Genomic DNA, 15,198 nt, shown 5'->3' on the forward strand with positions numbered 1-15,198 from the left:
AAGACCTCACTGCTATATGTAGGAAGCCTTCTCTACTTTTCCCAGAATGGGTTAAGCATCCTCACCTGTGAGTCCTTAGCCCTTGTTCTCTACCCTGGTCTTCAACTCTCCCTGTCTTTGTCACCACCAGCTCACAGCTCTTACCACTGTGGGCTTGTTGAAGGCAGTGACTATGTTTTTATCTTGTATTACTAACTTGAGTACACAGAGCAGGAAGTTAGTTGTGTTGAATTAATATGTTAGCTGGCTCATTTGATCCTCCCAAACCCTCTCTGATTAAGCAGGTATAACAGAAAAGGTCCTTAGTCTCATTCAGTGAACAGGCCGCTGAGGATTAGAGAGTTGGATAATTCATCCGAGGCTTTACAGCTAGTTAGCAGCAGAGCTTAACCTGAAATCTGAAATTGAGACCAGTATTCTTTGTACTGTTCTCTCTTTGCCCCCCTCTTTCTCACCCCCTTCCACACACATATATTACACACGTGCATCTGTGGGGAGGGGAAAGTTACCCCCTTCTCCTCTTGATTCTTTTTGGCTGGTCATATAACTAAAATGGCAAAAAGCAGATTAAGAGGAGAAAATCAAGTTTAACATGTACACATGGGGAATTCACATAAGCATGAGAAATTACAAAGGTAGTAAGGCAAGATGAGGTATATATGTCCTGGACCAAGGAGAAAGGAGGTGGAGGTTTGGGACTTCTAGGGGAAGCAAGATAATCTACAAGAAGATGAGAAGAGTTAATGCTTGGTAGACAAGTGTTTGCTGGGACATCTAGAGATAGTGGGACTCAAAGAAGACTGACCCACCAGGCCTTGCCAGGTTCTTTCCTGTCTACCACACCTAGTTTATATTATACTATAGTTAGCTATGGTGATAGCCCATTCTTGCAGCGGGCCTTCTATCTTATCTTAGTGGCAACAATAATTCCACCTTAGGTTTCTGTAATGTTTCTTTACTTTTTTTTTTGCATCTTTATTGGAGTATAATTGCTTTACAATGGTGTGTTAGTTTCTGCTTTATAACAAAGTGAATCAGTTATACATATGTCCCCATATGTCTTCCCTCTTGCGTCTCCCTATCCCACCCCTCCAGGCGGTCACAAAGCACCGAGCTGATCTCCCTGTGCTATGCGGCTGCTTCCCACTACCTATCTATTTTACATTTGGTAGTGTATATATGTCCATGCCACTCTCTTACTTTATCACAGCTTACCCTTCTCCCTCCCCATATCCTCAAGTCCATTCTCTAGTAGGTCTGTGTCTTTATTTCTGTCTTACCCCTAGGTTCTTCATGACATTTTTTTTCTTAAATTCCATATATATGTGTTAGCATACGGTATTTATCTTTCTCTCTTTACTTTTTAAGAGTTGCCATTAGATATTAATACCTCCCCCTTTTTTTAAATTTCATTTCCCGTCTTCAAGCAGTTTGGTTTGTGTGTGTGTGTGTTTTATCTGTCTATCTATTTATTTATTTATGGCTGTGTTGGGTCTTCGTTTCTGTGCGAGGGCTTTCTCTAGTTGCGGCGAGCGGGGTCCACACTTCATCGCCGTGCGCGGGCCTCTCACTGTCGTGGCCTCTCTTGCTGCGGAGCACAGGCTCCAGAAGCGCAGGCTCAGTAGCTGTGGCTCACGGGCCCAGCCGCTCCACGGCATGTGGGATCCTCCCAGACCAGGGCCCGAACCCGTGTCCCCTGCACCGGCAGGCGGACTCTCAACCACTGCGCCACCAGGGAAGCCCTAAGCTATTAACTTCTGATTGGAGTATTTTCAGGGTTTGCATAGCAATATTGAACTCTTCTTCCATTACTGCAGAGAGATTTCTTTTTCCAATTCATAATCTTTAAAGCTTGGCAATAAGACCCTCAGTGCTGAAAAGACATTGGGACTGGGATACGCAGCAGATTGCCTGTGATTTCTCGGCAAGCATGTTTATGTGGCACAACTTAATGAACAAAGGAACTCATGTTTGTAATTTGGCTGGCATTTAGGGTGGAGTATTTGGTGACAGAAGGAGACTGGTATCCAAATCCACATGGTCCTGACCATTTAGTCAGGAACGCTTTATACATTTGGTTGTCACATAAAATAAAAAGACTAGAGTGGTTTACAGACAAGGTTAGAATGGAAGCTGTAATTCCCAGGGGTATTCCATGACTTTTGCCAGTGGTGTAGTGTCCAAACGCCTCCATTCTCCATGCGCTCCTGTCGACATGTGAGAGTGAAACAGATTGCAAAATAGCTGATATAGGAGGTCTGTTGTCTGGTTTTGGCAGCTGTAAAGCTTATTTCTGTCACCTAACCAAAGTAAGTCCAGATTTTTGATCCACCCGTGTATAGTTTGTGGTTTGGGGCAGCTTGATCATGGGGGCAGCTGCAATATCCTGAATTGTACAAGGGCGACTTCTGAGACATCCGGGACATGTGGTGATTTGGCAGACATTTGTTCCCAAAATGGTGGTGCTAGAGTCATTTGCAATTTCCTTGAGAGGTTTAAAGATGTCACCTATGGAATCAAACCACAGAATTTGATTTGCCATACTGTCCTGGTATGTCACCCAAGAAAGGTCCAGTGTCATGTTTGCTTTTAATGCAAAGGGAAAAATTTTCACCTATTCATCTGGGTAAGGGACAGTCTGTGGGCTTCTACAGATTTTTTTCTGGGGCCCAAATGACTCACTAAAAGAAGATGCAGAGGGCTTCCCTGGTGGCGCAGTGGTTGAGAGTCCGCCTGCCGATGCAGAGGACACGGGTTCGTGCCCCAGTCTGGGAAGATCCCTCATGCCGCGGAGCGGCTGGGCCCGTGAGCGATGGCCGCTGAGCCTGTGCATCCGGAGCCTGTGCTCCGCAACGGGAGAGGCCACAACAGTGAGAGGCCCGCGTATCACAAAAAAAAGAAAATGCAGAGTGATGATTTTCTTGTCACGGATATCATACCCTGCCGCTCATCCATCTTACGCACTTAGCCCACCACGTCCACATCAGCAGGAACCCAGACTCGTTCAGGCTCTTTTGCACTATCCAGATGTTGACATAATCAACACTCAGGCTGAGTTAGCGTGGCCAGGGTTTGGTAAATTAGCATAAGGGGGTAAGGGAGGGTTAGTAAGAACAAAACACAGGTTGAAAACGAGCCCAGAGTGGAGACTTAGAGGAGAAATAAGATAGAGACAAGTGCTCTCCAGCTAGCCTTCTAATAAATGATTAATAAATGCAGAGAAAGGATTTGTTAATAAGAAAAAGTGTTTTGTTTTGGTTTTTAATGTGTGTGTATAGGGAGTCTTAAAAGTGGGGAAAGGGAGATAGGTGAAAGTGAGGCTTCTTGATCTGTGATCTTGGGAAAAGCTGTCTACTTCATGATGCTGGCTGCTTCTGGGGCCTGGGAATTGGCCCTGGAAATCTTTAAAAGTCACCTGGGGGATCTGTCTCCCACTTGTCTTGAGAGGGATGTTCTGGGCCTATGTTGGCATGGCTTGCATGGATCCAGGAGGATTTTCCTTTTGACGACAGTGTAGGTGGTTGGCAGTACCTCATTAGGCCCTTCCCAGGGAGGTGACAGCACATGTTTTCTTCTAAAGACCTTGATGTACACTTGGTCTCCTGGTCAAAAGGATGGCGAGGCTTATCAGTTGATGGAAGCCAAGCCCCTTTTACCTTCTTCATGGACATTTGTTGTTGTATCTGGCTAGTCATATCATCAGGTTGTTCACCTAAATTCCCATAATCTTCACTTAACCCAGGAATGGAAGGTTTAGAAATGCCAATGGACATTGGGTATCCAAAGACCATTTTGAAAGGGGTCAGTCCATGTCTCCTATTTGGAGTATTCTGGATCTTTATAAGGGCCAAGGGCAAAGCTTCTGGCCATTTAAGTCCAGTTTCTTGACAGACCTTTCCTAAAGTTTTTTTATGTCTAGATTTTTTACGTTCCACTTTCCCTGAGGGTTAAGGATGATATGGGGTCTGAAATTGTAATGAGTACGCCGGAGTTTTTGCAAGCAAGTGCTTTATGTTGTAAAATGAGTTCCTTGATCTGATTCAATCCATAAAGGAATGCCAAAGTGAGGAATAACCTCAGTTATTAATGTCTTTACCACTGTTGTGGTTGAGGCACGTCTAGTCCAATAGGATTCAGTCCATCCACGAAACATGTAGACAACAGCCAAACAGTGAGAATAGCCTAAAGCGGGAGGAAATCTATAAAATTCATTTGGAGTGCCACAAAGGGGAATGTGGGCCTTGGAGGATTTCTTGGGGTATCCCAGGTATTTCCCAGAAATTTGGGGAGATTTACAAGTAGTACACAGGGAAATACTTTGGTCAGAAATTTTATGGATGCCAGGGCAAAACCAATTGTCTTGTATTTCCTTAATTCTCCCCCATCTGCACATATATCCCACTTGATGGGATATAAGCCAAGAGGTTAAAGGAAAGGGTGCTATAGGAAGTCCATTTGGCCTGATGTATCCATCTGGTAATTGTTTAGCACCCTTTTGCACCCATTTGCCTCTTTCAGACTGCGGGGCATTTGCTTAACAGTTGATAAAATCAGTCAAGAATAAAAGTAAGTTTAAAAATTCGGTAGAGAAGGAACAAGGGTGTCCATTTTGAGCTGGATTTTAGCAACTCTGTCAGCCTGATCATTTCCTAAAGATACAGCATTTCCTTGGTATGTGCTGAACAATGAACAACAGCAGTTTTAGAAGGGAGGTGAATATCTTGTAATAAGGCAGCTGCTATATGGTCATTAGCAATAAGATTACCTGCAGAAGTTAAGAGGCCACGGGATCTGCAAATTGTGCCAACAGCAAGGCAGACTCCAACAGCACATCTGGAATCTGTAAATATCGGCAGTTTTCCCTTCTGCTAAGGTACAAGCTCTAGTAAGAGCTATGAGCTCAGCAGCTAGGGCTGATTTTCCTGTGGCATCAGAATGAGCAGCAGGCGTCCCACGAGGGGAAACTGCAGCATAACCAGTTATGTTTCCCAAGAAACTTCATTGACGGGAGCCATCACAAAATAGAAGTCAGGCTGGGTTACCTAAAGGGGTGTCTGAGAGAACCTCTCGTGGCTTTGAGACCATTTCTACGGCTGCAAGGCAATCATGTGTGATACAGCGGGGCTGTCTATCAGGGAGGGGTAGTAAAGTGGCTGGATTCAAACGGTTACAACGATGTAAGATGATGAGAAAGTCAGCTCATAAGTGGCCTGTCACCGTGTAGAGAGTTGCTGTATCCTTTGAACTTGTAGAATAGCTGACACCGCCTGGGGAACATAGAGATGAACAGGGGAGCCTAACATGCACACTGGCTTTGTCAATCAAGGCGGCAGCTGCAGCCACTGCACAGAAGCATGGGGCACACCTAATGCCGCAGGAGCTAACTGGCATGAGAAACACGCTACAGGGATGTATCTTGAGAAGCAGAAGATTGTCCTAGAGTGCCTGCAGCAGTCCCATTATTTTCATGGCAGTATAGATGAACAGGTCTGTCAAAATTAGGTAAGCCAAGAATTTGGAATGTGGACAAAGCTAATATTAAAGCTTCAAAGGAGATTGATAATGCCTCTGAAGGGCCAGGAAATAGGCTCTGTGTTGTGATCTAGGAGAAGAGCAGACAGAGGTTTAGCAAAGGCTGCAAAATTAGGAATCCATTGGCAGCAGTAGCCAGCTGCCTCCAAAAGTCCACGTAACTGTTTTTTTCATTTGGGGGAGGGGAATGGACAAAATCGACTTAACCCCATCACATTCACCATTGTGAATGAATTCTAGGTCGAGCGATGATGTTAACCAGATATTCTAACCACGGTGTGCTGATGTGACTCCAAAAAAAATGTTTTTAAAAAGTATTTGGCAAGACCTTTATTGAAATAAGAGATGTTTTTGTTTAACCACCAGAACCTCAGTAAAAATTGGGACTATTATTTCTGGAGATTCCAGAACTTCCTTTGGAAACATCCCCTAACTCAAAAGAAAGTCTGATGTAGCCTCGTAAAAATCCATGTTGCAATAGGTGCTGTGTCACTGAGAACCACCGAAAAGACAGGGTTAAGGGCACAAAACGAGCTGCAAACCATATATGGAGAAACACTTTTCTTCACACTTGTGATGAACTCATGTTCTGCTTTCCGTTTTCTCAAAGCTGAAGTCGACTGTGCTTTGTAAAACCGGCTCACCAACCCTCGGGACCTGCAGTGCCTCTGGATTCCAGCCTCCGGGTCTCCACGCCAGACAGTCTGAGCATGCGAGTCACACTTGCTGTGACAGCCTGGATGCTCTCTGTGGTCTCCAGTTCTTCCTCTCCAGCAAATACTTTGCCAGATATCGAAAATGAAGATTTCATCAAAGACTGTGTTCGAATGCACAACAAGTTCCGATCAGAAGTGACTCCAAAAGCCAGTGATATGCTATACATGGTAAGAAAAACATGAGTGCTTGTGGCAAAAGTCAGTCAAAAACAACTAATGTGGATTGATTTTGGTGGTGAATCCTTGGTAATCCTGACCAGTGCTCTCGCGGTGATGAAGGTGTGCTTTAAATTCACCACCTGCGATCAAAACGAACCCAGTTTCTCTCTGCCTACTCAATTCTTGTTATAAAGCAAGTATGTTTTACTTCTCTTTTTGGACACGTCCTTTGCACACGTCCTCAGGTGCAATTTATGTCTCTTTTTTGCCTGTTAATTTTTGTGAGGTTTTTTTGGTTTCGTTTTTTGTCTCTAAGTTGACTTTTTTTTGTTGCCGGCAGAGTACTGTCTCAGGGAGGCTGCAGGGCGTCTGGGGGAAAGGCTAGGATTTTGATTCAGTCAGGCTTGGGTTTGAATCCTAGGTCTGTGGCTTTGGCCTGGTTTTTAACCTTTCTGAGCTTCTTACGATAGGGGCTATTGTAGGTATGAAATTACAGAAAATATGTGAAACCAGCATGTTATTTTGCAACATAATAGACCTTCAGTGAAATGTTGTTCTGTGTCACTCACTTTGATTCTAAATTCCTCGAAACTAGATTATCATGTCTCCCACTAATGCTAGTCAAAACTTGAAGACCACAATATGATCCTCCACATATGGAGGACCTACATGTTCGTGGTCCTTCTCCATTCTGGACATCGTGCCTCACCTCCCATGCAAATTCCCACTTTGCTCACTGTGGTTACAGCGTTGGGTAACAGGCTCCATTCTTGACCCTCCTAGTGTTTCATATTTATTTCTGCAGACTTGGGACCCAGTACTAGCCCAAATTGCAAAAGCATGGGCAAGGAACTGTCAGTTTGCACACAACATACAGCTGAAGCTACCCCACAAGCTGCACCCAAATTTCACTTCACTGGGAGAAAACCTCTGGACTGGGTCTCTGTACCTCTTTTCTGTGTCTTCAGCCATCACAGACTGGTACAACGAAATTCAATACTATGACTTCAAGACTCAGAAATGTGACAAGGTCTGTGGCCATTATACTCAGGTAAGTATCTGCCTTATATTTTCTGGAAGCCGTCATTTCAAGGGTGAGAAGAAAGCTGGAACCTGGTGTTAAGAAAAATATAGAGTAAGCTAGTGTCCCTGTAAATATGAGAGAGTAGGGGTTACAGGCTTACTTTAAAAATAAATAAATGGAGGGCTTCCCTGGTGGTGCAGTGGTTGCGAGTCCACCTGCTGATGCAGGGGACACGGGTTCGTGCTCCGGTCCGGGAAGATTCCACGTGCCGCGGAGCGGCTGGGCCCGTGAACCATGGCCGCTGAGCCTGCGCGTCCGGAGCCTGTGCTCCGCAACGGGAGAGGCCACAACAGTGAGAGGCCCGCGTACCGCAAAAAATAATAATAATAATAATAAATAAATAAGTAAATGGAACAGACTCCAATACCAGAGGAGATAGTACTTGAAGAGTGTAGTTACATGGACATAGGTAAAATGTGAGGCCCACCAATCTGCACAGCCTTTGAATAATTTTGATCACACCTGTTTCCCATGGTATTTTGTGCCATTTGTGAGCAATCAAAGGACCTTATGAGTAAATGGATTTATTCAAGGTACGAGTTCTCTAGGAAATTTGAGTCAATTGTTCTGGGACTATAAAACTGGGAGAAATAAGCCTCTCAGACAGAAGCATCAATAAGAATTGAAGGGGACTTCCCTGGTGGTCCCGTAGTAAAGACTCTGTGCTTCCGCTGCAGGGGGGCATGGGTTCGATCCCTGATCGGGGAAGATCCACATGCTGCGCAGTGTGGCCAAAAGAAAAACATTGTGGTAATAATAGCTGATGCTTCCATATCCTCTTAGTCTTTCAGACACGGACTAAGAATCTATGATGTGCCACATGAAGAGGAAAAAAAAGTCCCAGACCCGGTGGAGAGGTCAACGTATAAATTTGTACAAATAATCCTGTAGCTACCTTGTACCCACATCTACAGTATTAGTGTCAGTAGCCACATTCAGAGCTTCTCGATGAGATTTTTTCTTTCTTTCTTTCTTTTTTTTTTTTAATTCAAGCTGTTTTTGGCTTCCTAACTCTAACTCACATTTGCAACATGGTGGAAACAAATCCCTAGGAAAAGTCTTCTGTGATCTTCTTAATATACTGCCTCCCTATACTAGCCACATTTTATTTATTTTATTTCCTGGCGGTCCTTGTCAAACCCATAACTAAAGGTAGTGAACCTATGTTTGACTGGTTTTAATGTGGAAAAAAATTGTTGAAATGACGTCTGAGGGCAAAAGCATTTCTAACAAGCCAGTTAACTTGGAATATTAGGTGTTTTTAAAGAGCAAAATGTTGGTAGAAAAACTCAATATAGTTCAGCCTTATAAAGATACTGACCTCACTGGTGGTGTTATAGATGAAATACGTTTGGCACAGTTATAGGAAATTGTTATGATGAGAGGGAAAGGGTTGATTTCAGTGAAATTTTCATCTTAAGGTTATTGTCATCAAGGAGGAGCTATGAAATCATCAGTAGTCTTGGTCCCTTTCTTGGAAATATAAGGTCTCCCCTAGACTTGCCCAATAGGCCGTCAATTTTGGTTTATATTAACAAACCAGAAAGTAAATTTCATTGGATTCCCACAAATCCTAAAGGGCAAGGAAGCTAAATCCAGAGTGCCTACAAGTGGTATCTGGTGCCATTATGCACTATGGTATTAATCTCCAGAAGTAATTGTCAGTCTGAAGGTGCTGACTCTCAGTGTTTAAGCTTCTCCCCTATTCTAGGCACTTTGTAAGGTACAGGTCATGTGTTTCAGTCCAGACTCCTGAAAAAACAGAGCCTGAGATAATAGCTTACGTGCTACGATTTTACTTGGGAGTATAATCGCAGAGAAGTGAGAGGGAGGAGAAATGGCTTGTGGGGCAGGGAATGAGGGACACAGCTGGGAATGGCCCCTGACCCATAGGAGGTGACTTTTATTTGGAAGAGACGTGTGTAAGTGGATGTATTATAGCGTATAGCTATGCAGCTCGGAGAAACTGACAAGGTGCCATGGGAGCAATGGGGACAGAGCAACTGACCTGGCCAAAGGGAGGTATGGAGACACAGGACTTGTTCATACAGCAAGAGACATGTAAGTTGGTTCTTAAACTGAGTGAGAGTCTGTCAAATGAAAAGGAATGTAAAAAGAACTCCAGGCAAAATTAACAAGGTGTAGAAGATGTACAATGTGTACAAATGAACTTGGCATTTCAGAAGAATGGCAAGCAGCTTAACCCACCAAATACACAGTGATCCAAAGACTGTTAAATTGACAACAGTCTCCTAAACCCTGCAAGTTAAAAGACACTTCATGTCCATCATTCCAGGAAGTCAAAACAAGAGGAGGAAACTTCATTATATGTCATAGAGGCCTGAGGTCTCAGAGATGGCCCTCCCCAAATTAACAGAGCTTACTTGTAAATCTTCCTCTTGCATCTAGGGGGAAAAAAAGAGGGCTAATATTTGGGACATAAGAAAACATTTCCTAAAATCCAGTTCCTTTCAGACAGGTAGCAGAGCCAAAGTGAGTGATCCTAACCTGTTCTCTTTAAGAGACCACTACAGTCTACCCCCCAACTCAAATGAGGGAGAGGATGTCCAGGGACCTCTGGGTCTGGGAAGAGACAGCACCAGCAACTACTTTTTAAGTGAATGTGGTACTTCGTTCTCTACATTTAAGATCTCATTCAGCTCTCACCACACACCTCTAAGAGATGCTATTATCCATAGATGAATAAACAGGCCCAGAGGGGTCAAGAAGTTGTTATCCCAGTGTCATTTAGCTAGTAAGAGGAAGAGTTGGGATTCAGATATAAGATATGTTGCTTATCTAGTAAAGTAGTAGTACTTAGTAGTCATTGAACAAAGTTTAGATTTCTTCCATGAGCTGTTTTTCCATCAATTGGAAGAAGGCTCTGACAGCTTGAAGACTTCTTGTTTTTATCCTTGCAAGAAATCTTGCTAGGAGGTCCAGGATTACTCAGTTGCCATTTTAAATTCATGCTGGAAATTACCTCAAGTGGATATTTATAACTTCCCACTTACCCTCATCTTAATTGTTAATAAAAAGCAAGCTATTTTCAGATTTTGGCCAATGAGCAGTGGTTTTACAGAGTAAAGACAGTAGATTCAGATGCATTATTTATTTTCTTTTTGGCTGCATTGGGTCTTCGTTGCTGTGCATGGGCTTTCTTTAGTTGCGGCGAGCGGGGGCTACTCTTCACTGCGGTGCACAGGCTTCTCATTTCAGTGGCTTCTCTTGTTGTAGAGCACGGCCTCCAGGTGTGTGAGCTTCAGTAGTTGCAGCACCCGGGCTCAGTAGTTGCGGCACGCGGGCCCTAGAGCGCACGGGCTTCAGTAGTCGGGGTGCGTGGGCTCAGTAGTTGGGGCGCACAGGCTTCAATAGTTGTGGCGTGCAGGCTATAGCTGTGGCGCACGGGCTTAGTTGCTCCGCGGCATGTGGGATCTTCCCAGGCCAGAAATCGAACCCATGTCCCCTGCATTGGCAGACGTATTCTTAACCACTGCACCACCAGGGGAGCCCCCAGATGCATTATTACTTCATTAAAGTGTGATATTTCCTGACATGTTAACTCAACGCTTTAGTTCTGTCTTCACTAGAGATTTAAATTGTGGAAGAATTCTGGTGTATTAATATGGAAGATTATTTAGCTTAGATATTTTGTTGCCGACAGTTCATCTTTGTAAAGTTTGGGAATAGTTTGACTTAAAAAGCTGGGCGGTGGACTCCTCTGGTGGTCCAGTGGCTAAGACTCCACGCTCCCAATGCAGGGGACCATTTTAAATTCATGCTGGAAATTAACCTGCCCAGGGAACTAGATCCCATGTGCCGTGACTAAAAGATCCCGCGTGCCACAACTAAGACCCAGTGCAGCCAAATAACTAAATAAATATTTTTAAAAAATAGCTGGGTGGGCAGCAGCTCAGGTTTGATAGTGCTAAGAATGCCCACTAGATGGCACTATTGATCTCATTTCTTTTTATCCCCATCCGTTGAAATTTTTATTTTTACATCCTCCCAGAATGAACGGAAGTGTGCGATGTTTCAGTTTGTCTAGCTGATTTTGTACATGTTGCATATTACTGATAATGAGTCAGATGGACTCATACTGAGAATTGAAAGGGGAAGATGGTGTATAGGGGTTGTTAGCTAGAAGGAAGAGACATGCCTGACCCCACTGGGTTGGGTTCCCCAGATGCAATGTTTTTGTTAGGTATAGTTTCCTGATTCTGCTAAAAAGGAGAGCACTCTGGAAGCATCTTGCTTAGGGCATGGACTGTCCTCACAGCACTTTGTGGTCAAGTAGCATTAAGTTCCACCCCTCATCTAGGAAAAATTGGGGCAGTATGTATTTATTGATTTGTTATGAGGTTAAACATATTGCATGTAACATGCTGAACACTACCGGGCCACTAGGAAAATTCTCAGTGAGTAGCTCTTAATTTTTTAAAATTATTTTTGTTTACCATATGAAAAAATGAAAACATGCAACAGGAATCTGCCTGATTAAAAAAAAGTTTCAAAAGTTTTAAAGCAGAAGAAAATTAGTCATAAGAGAATAAAACATGAACATCTGCTGAGAGCTTGCTATGTTCCATAAGCTGTTCTAATCACTTTCTTATTAGCCCATTTAGAATGTCAAAATAAGCCTGTGGAGTAGGTGGTGTTACCCTCATTTAATAGACGAGGAAGCTGAGGCCAAGGTCACACGGTGGCTGAGCTGAAATATAAACTTGGTCTTTGTAACCCCAGAGCCCACAGAGTTGAACCCAGAACCTGAATGCCCATGAAGCTATTAAAAAGAGGCCAACTTGAATGGATAAACTGATACATCCATGCAATAAATATTACTCGGCAATGAAAAGGAGAGTGACTAGTAATGAATTCAACAACATGAGTGAATCTCAAATGCTTATGCTTAGTGAAAGCAGCCAGATTGAAAAAGCTACATTTAAACTGATTCCATTTATATAACATTCTGGAAAAGGCGAAACCACAAGGACAGAAAATAGATTAGTGATTGCCAGGGGCTGGGGGTGGGAGCTGACCACAAAGAGGCACAAGGGAGCTTTTGGGGAAATGTTCTAGATATTGAATATGGTGGCGGCTGCGCAACTACATGCTTTTGTCAAAATTCATAACCTGAAAGGGATGGCCTCTATGTTAATTATAACCTGATTTAAACGGATGGCCTCTATGTTAATTACAACCTGATTTAAAGAGAGCCCAAGTAAAACACAAGATGAATGGTAGCTAACGTTTGCACTGTCTTGGAAAAAAGAGATCAGAAATGTAAAAGAAAGTAGAATAAAAGAAATAGCATAAAGCATTAAGTGTGTGTGGGAGGAACCCAAAGATTAAGAGTACTTGAGACTTGAGATACAACACTGGAGGAAATTGCTCAGAGACCAGAGGATCGGAATATAAAATGATTGACTCAGGCGATCGTACTCCCAACATGGCCCATTAGCATGCATAAGAATCCCCTGAGGAACTTGTTAAACTAGAGAAACTTTTGCTGAATAATGTTCCAATATGTGTGTGTGTGCGCCTGTGTGTATGTGTGTGTATATAAATATACTACATTTTCCTTAAGGAAGTCCTGTCATTAGCGTGGATAGATCTACAGGTATTATGTTAAGTGAAGTAAGTCAGACACAGAGAGAGAAATACCATATGATCTCGTGTATGTGTGGAATCTTAAAAAAATAAAACGAACTCTTAGAAAACAGATTGGTGGTTGCCAGAGGTGGGGGATGAGTGCAATGGGTGAACGTGGTCAAAAGGTACAAACTTCCAGTTATAAGATAAATAAGTCCTGGGGATGTAATGTACAGCATGGTGACTAGAGTTAACAATACTGTATTATGTATTTGAAAATTGCTAAGAGTATATCTTAAAGTTCTCATCACAAGAAAAAACTTGTAACCATGTGTAGTGATAGGTGTTAACTAGCTATTGTGGTGGCCATTTTGCAATATATACAAATACTGAATCACTGATTCAGTATTGTACACCTGCAACTAATATAATTTTGTATGTCACTTATATCTCAATTTTTAAAAAATACAGATTTCAAGGACAATTCCAGTGACTCGTGCAGTAGGACTGAGATGGGCCCAGAAATCTGCATTTTAAACAAAGCACCCCAGAGGAAGTCACTTTGAGATGCAGTGAATAGAAATGAAGAAATTTAAAAATAAATACAAAAATGATTGGGAAATTAAAGTACAAGCATCAAACCTGAGAATGAATGGCCATAAAACCAGGTGCTCTCAGGGAGATAGAGGCCTGATTTACTTGGTTACCTGGAGTTCCCTGCAGGGGATTCCAGGGTGTGAGATGGGAAGGGAGACACCCCACGTCAACCAGGGAGGGCCGTCTTTCACCAAAGGAGAGCACTGATCCTCTGTGGGAGACCGGTACCTGCCTCCCCAGCTCCTCCCCTGTTACACAAGGAGGAGGACAGAATGCAAAGTGTCCCAGCACCCCCCACACCGACACTGCCCAGCCCTCCCTAGCTCCTCCCCCACCTCCTACAACATCCAGGAGCCTTGGAGGAGCTGCCTCCATCCTAACCCTCTTCCCCTACTCTACACTCTCTCCCCAGAGAGTTGTTCTTAATTGATTTTTTTTTCTTTTTTTTTTTGAGTAAATTTAACCTTTTTCAGCAGACACAGCGGCCTTGTCTCAGTTCTGTGAGTCTTTTCCCACCTCGGGGTTGGTTCACACAGGTGTGCCCTCTGCTGGGAATCTTCTCTGGCCTCCCAGACCAGCTCACTTTCAGCTTCGGCCTCACTAACTCAGAGCAGGATCCCTGCTGTAAACTCCCTGAGCTCCCTCTGCTTCCCCTTCACAGAGCTCAAAACCGTAGCCTAATGGTTTCTTGACTGCTTTTCTCTACATTTTGTGAAGGCACCCACTGGCTCCAGCTCATTCATCTCCCTGTATTTGGTACAACTAGTCACAAAGTTGCTAAATATATATATATATATATATATATATATATATGTAAAAATAATTTAAAATTCTATTTTGTATCACTGTAAAAAGCAGTGCATTTAATTGCTGGCTTAAATCCACACTAGTTTTTTTTTTTTTTGCGGTACGCAGGACTCTCACTGTTGTGGCCTCTCCCGTTGCGGAGCACAGGCTCCGGACATGCAGACTCAGCGGCCATGGCTCATGGGCCCAGCCGCTCCGTGGCATGTGGGATCCTCCCGGACTGGGGCACAAACCCGTGTCTCCTGCATCGGCGGGCGGACTCCCAACAACTGCACCACCAGTGGAAGCCCCCACATACTAGATTTTTAAAATACTTTAAATACTTTTTTCTTCAGCCTTCTATTACAGCAAACAGTCTGTTAGGATGAGCTGTGTAATTTGTGTGGCCTAATGCAGAATGAAAACGTGGATCCCATTGTTCAAAAATCATGGGAAAAGTGCCACTGAAAGTGCTAAAATGCGTGACAGCACTGAATTAAACCAGGTATGGGGCCCTTCTGATCACGGGGTCCAGTGGGACAGCACATCCCTCTCCTGGAAGCTGGCCCTGTTCTTGCTTTCCCTCCTATGCCACTAGCCACTCCCTTTCAATGTTTTGCTGGCTGTTTTTCTTTTTTTCTTTATCCCATGCTCTCATTTAGTTGTTTATTATCTTTGCTTACAAGATCTAATCCATTCCCACGTCTTCCAGGTTTGTGTCTCGAGCCATGC

The 15,198-nt window shown here is 43.5% G+C and overlaps 1 protein-coding gene across 2 annotated transcripts in view; it reads left to right on the plus strand.

Annotated features, from left to right (window-relative positions):
* The window catches only part of GLIPR1 (GLI pathogenesis related 1), a 37,564-nt gene that overhangs the window by 12,604 nt on the left and 9,762 nt on the right, over positions 1–15,198 (plus strand). For both annotated transcript variants that reach the window (XM_029205272.1, XM_029205273.1), the window contains exons 2-3: positions 6,143–6,416; positions 7,213–7,458. In XM_029205272.1, coding sequence (XP_029061105.1) covers positions 6,243–6,416; positions 7,213–7,458 — 420 coding nt within the window. In that variant the 5' untranslated portion in view covers positions 6,143–6,242. The remainder of the gene's footprint in view (positions 1–6,142; positions 6,417–7,212; positions 7,459–15,198) is intronic.

Source organism: Monodon monoceros, unplaced genomic scaffold, assembly GCF_005190385.1.
Source record: "Monodon monoceros isolate NGI ecotype Baffin Bay Population unplaced genomic scaffold, NGI_Narwhal_1 Super_Scaffold_6, whole genome shotgun sequence".
NCBI classification, from domain to species: Eukaryota; Metazoa; Chordata; class Mammalia; order Artiodactyla; family Monodontidae; genus Monodon; species Monodon monoceros.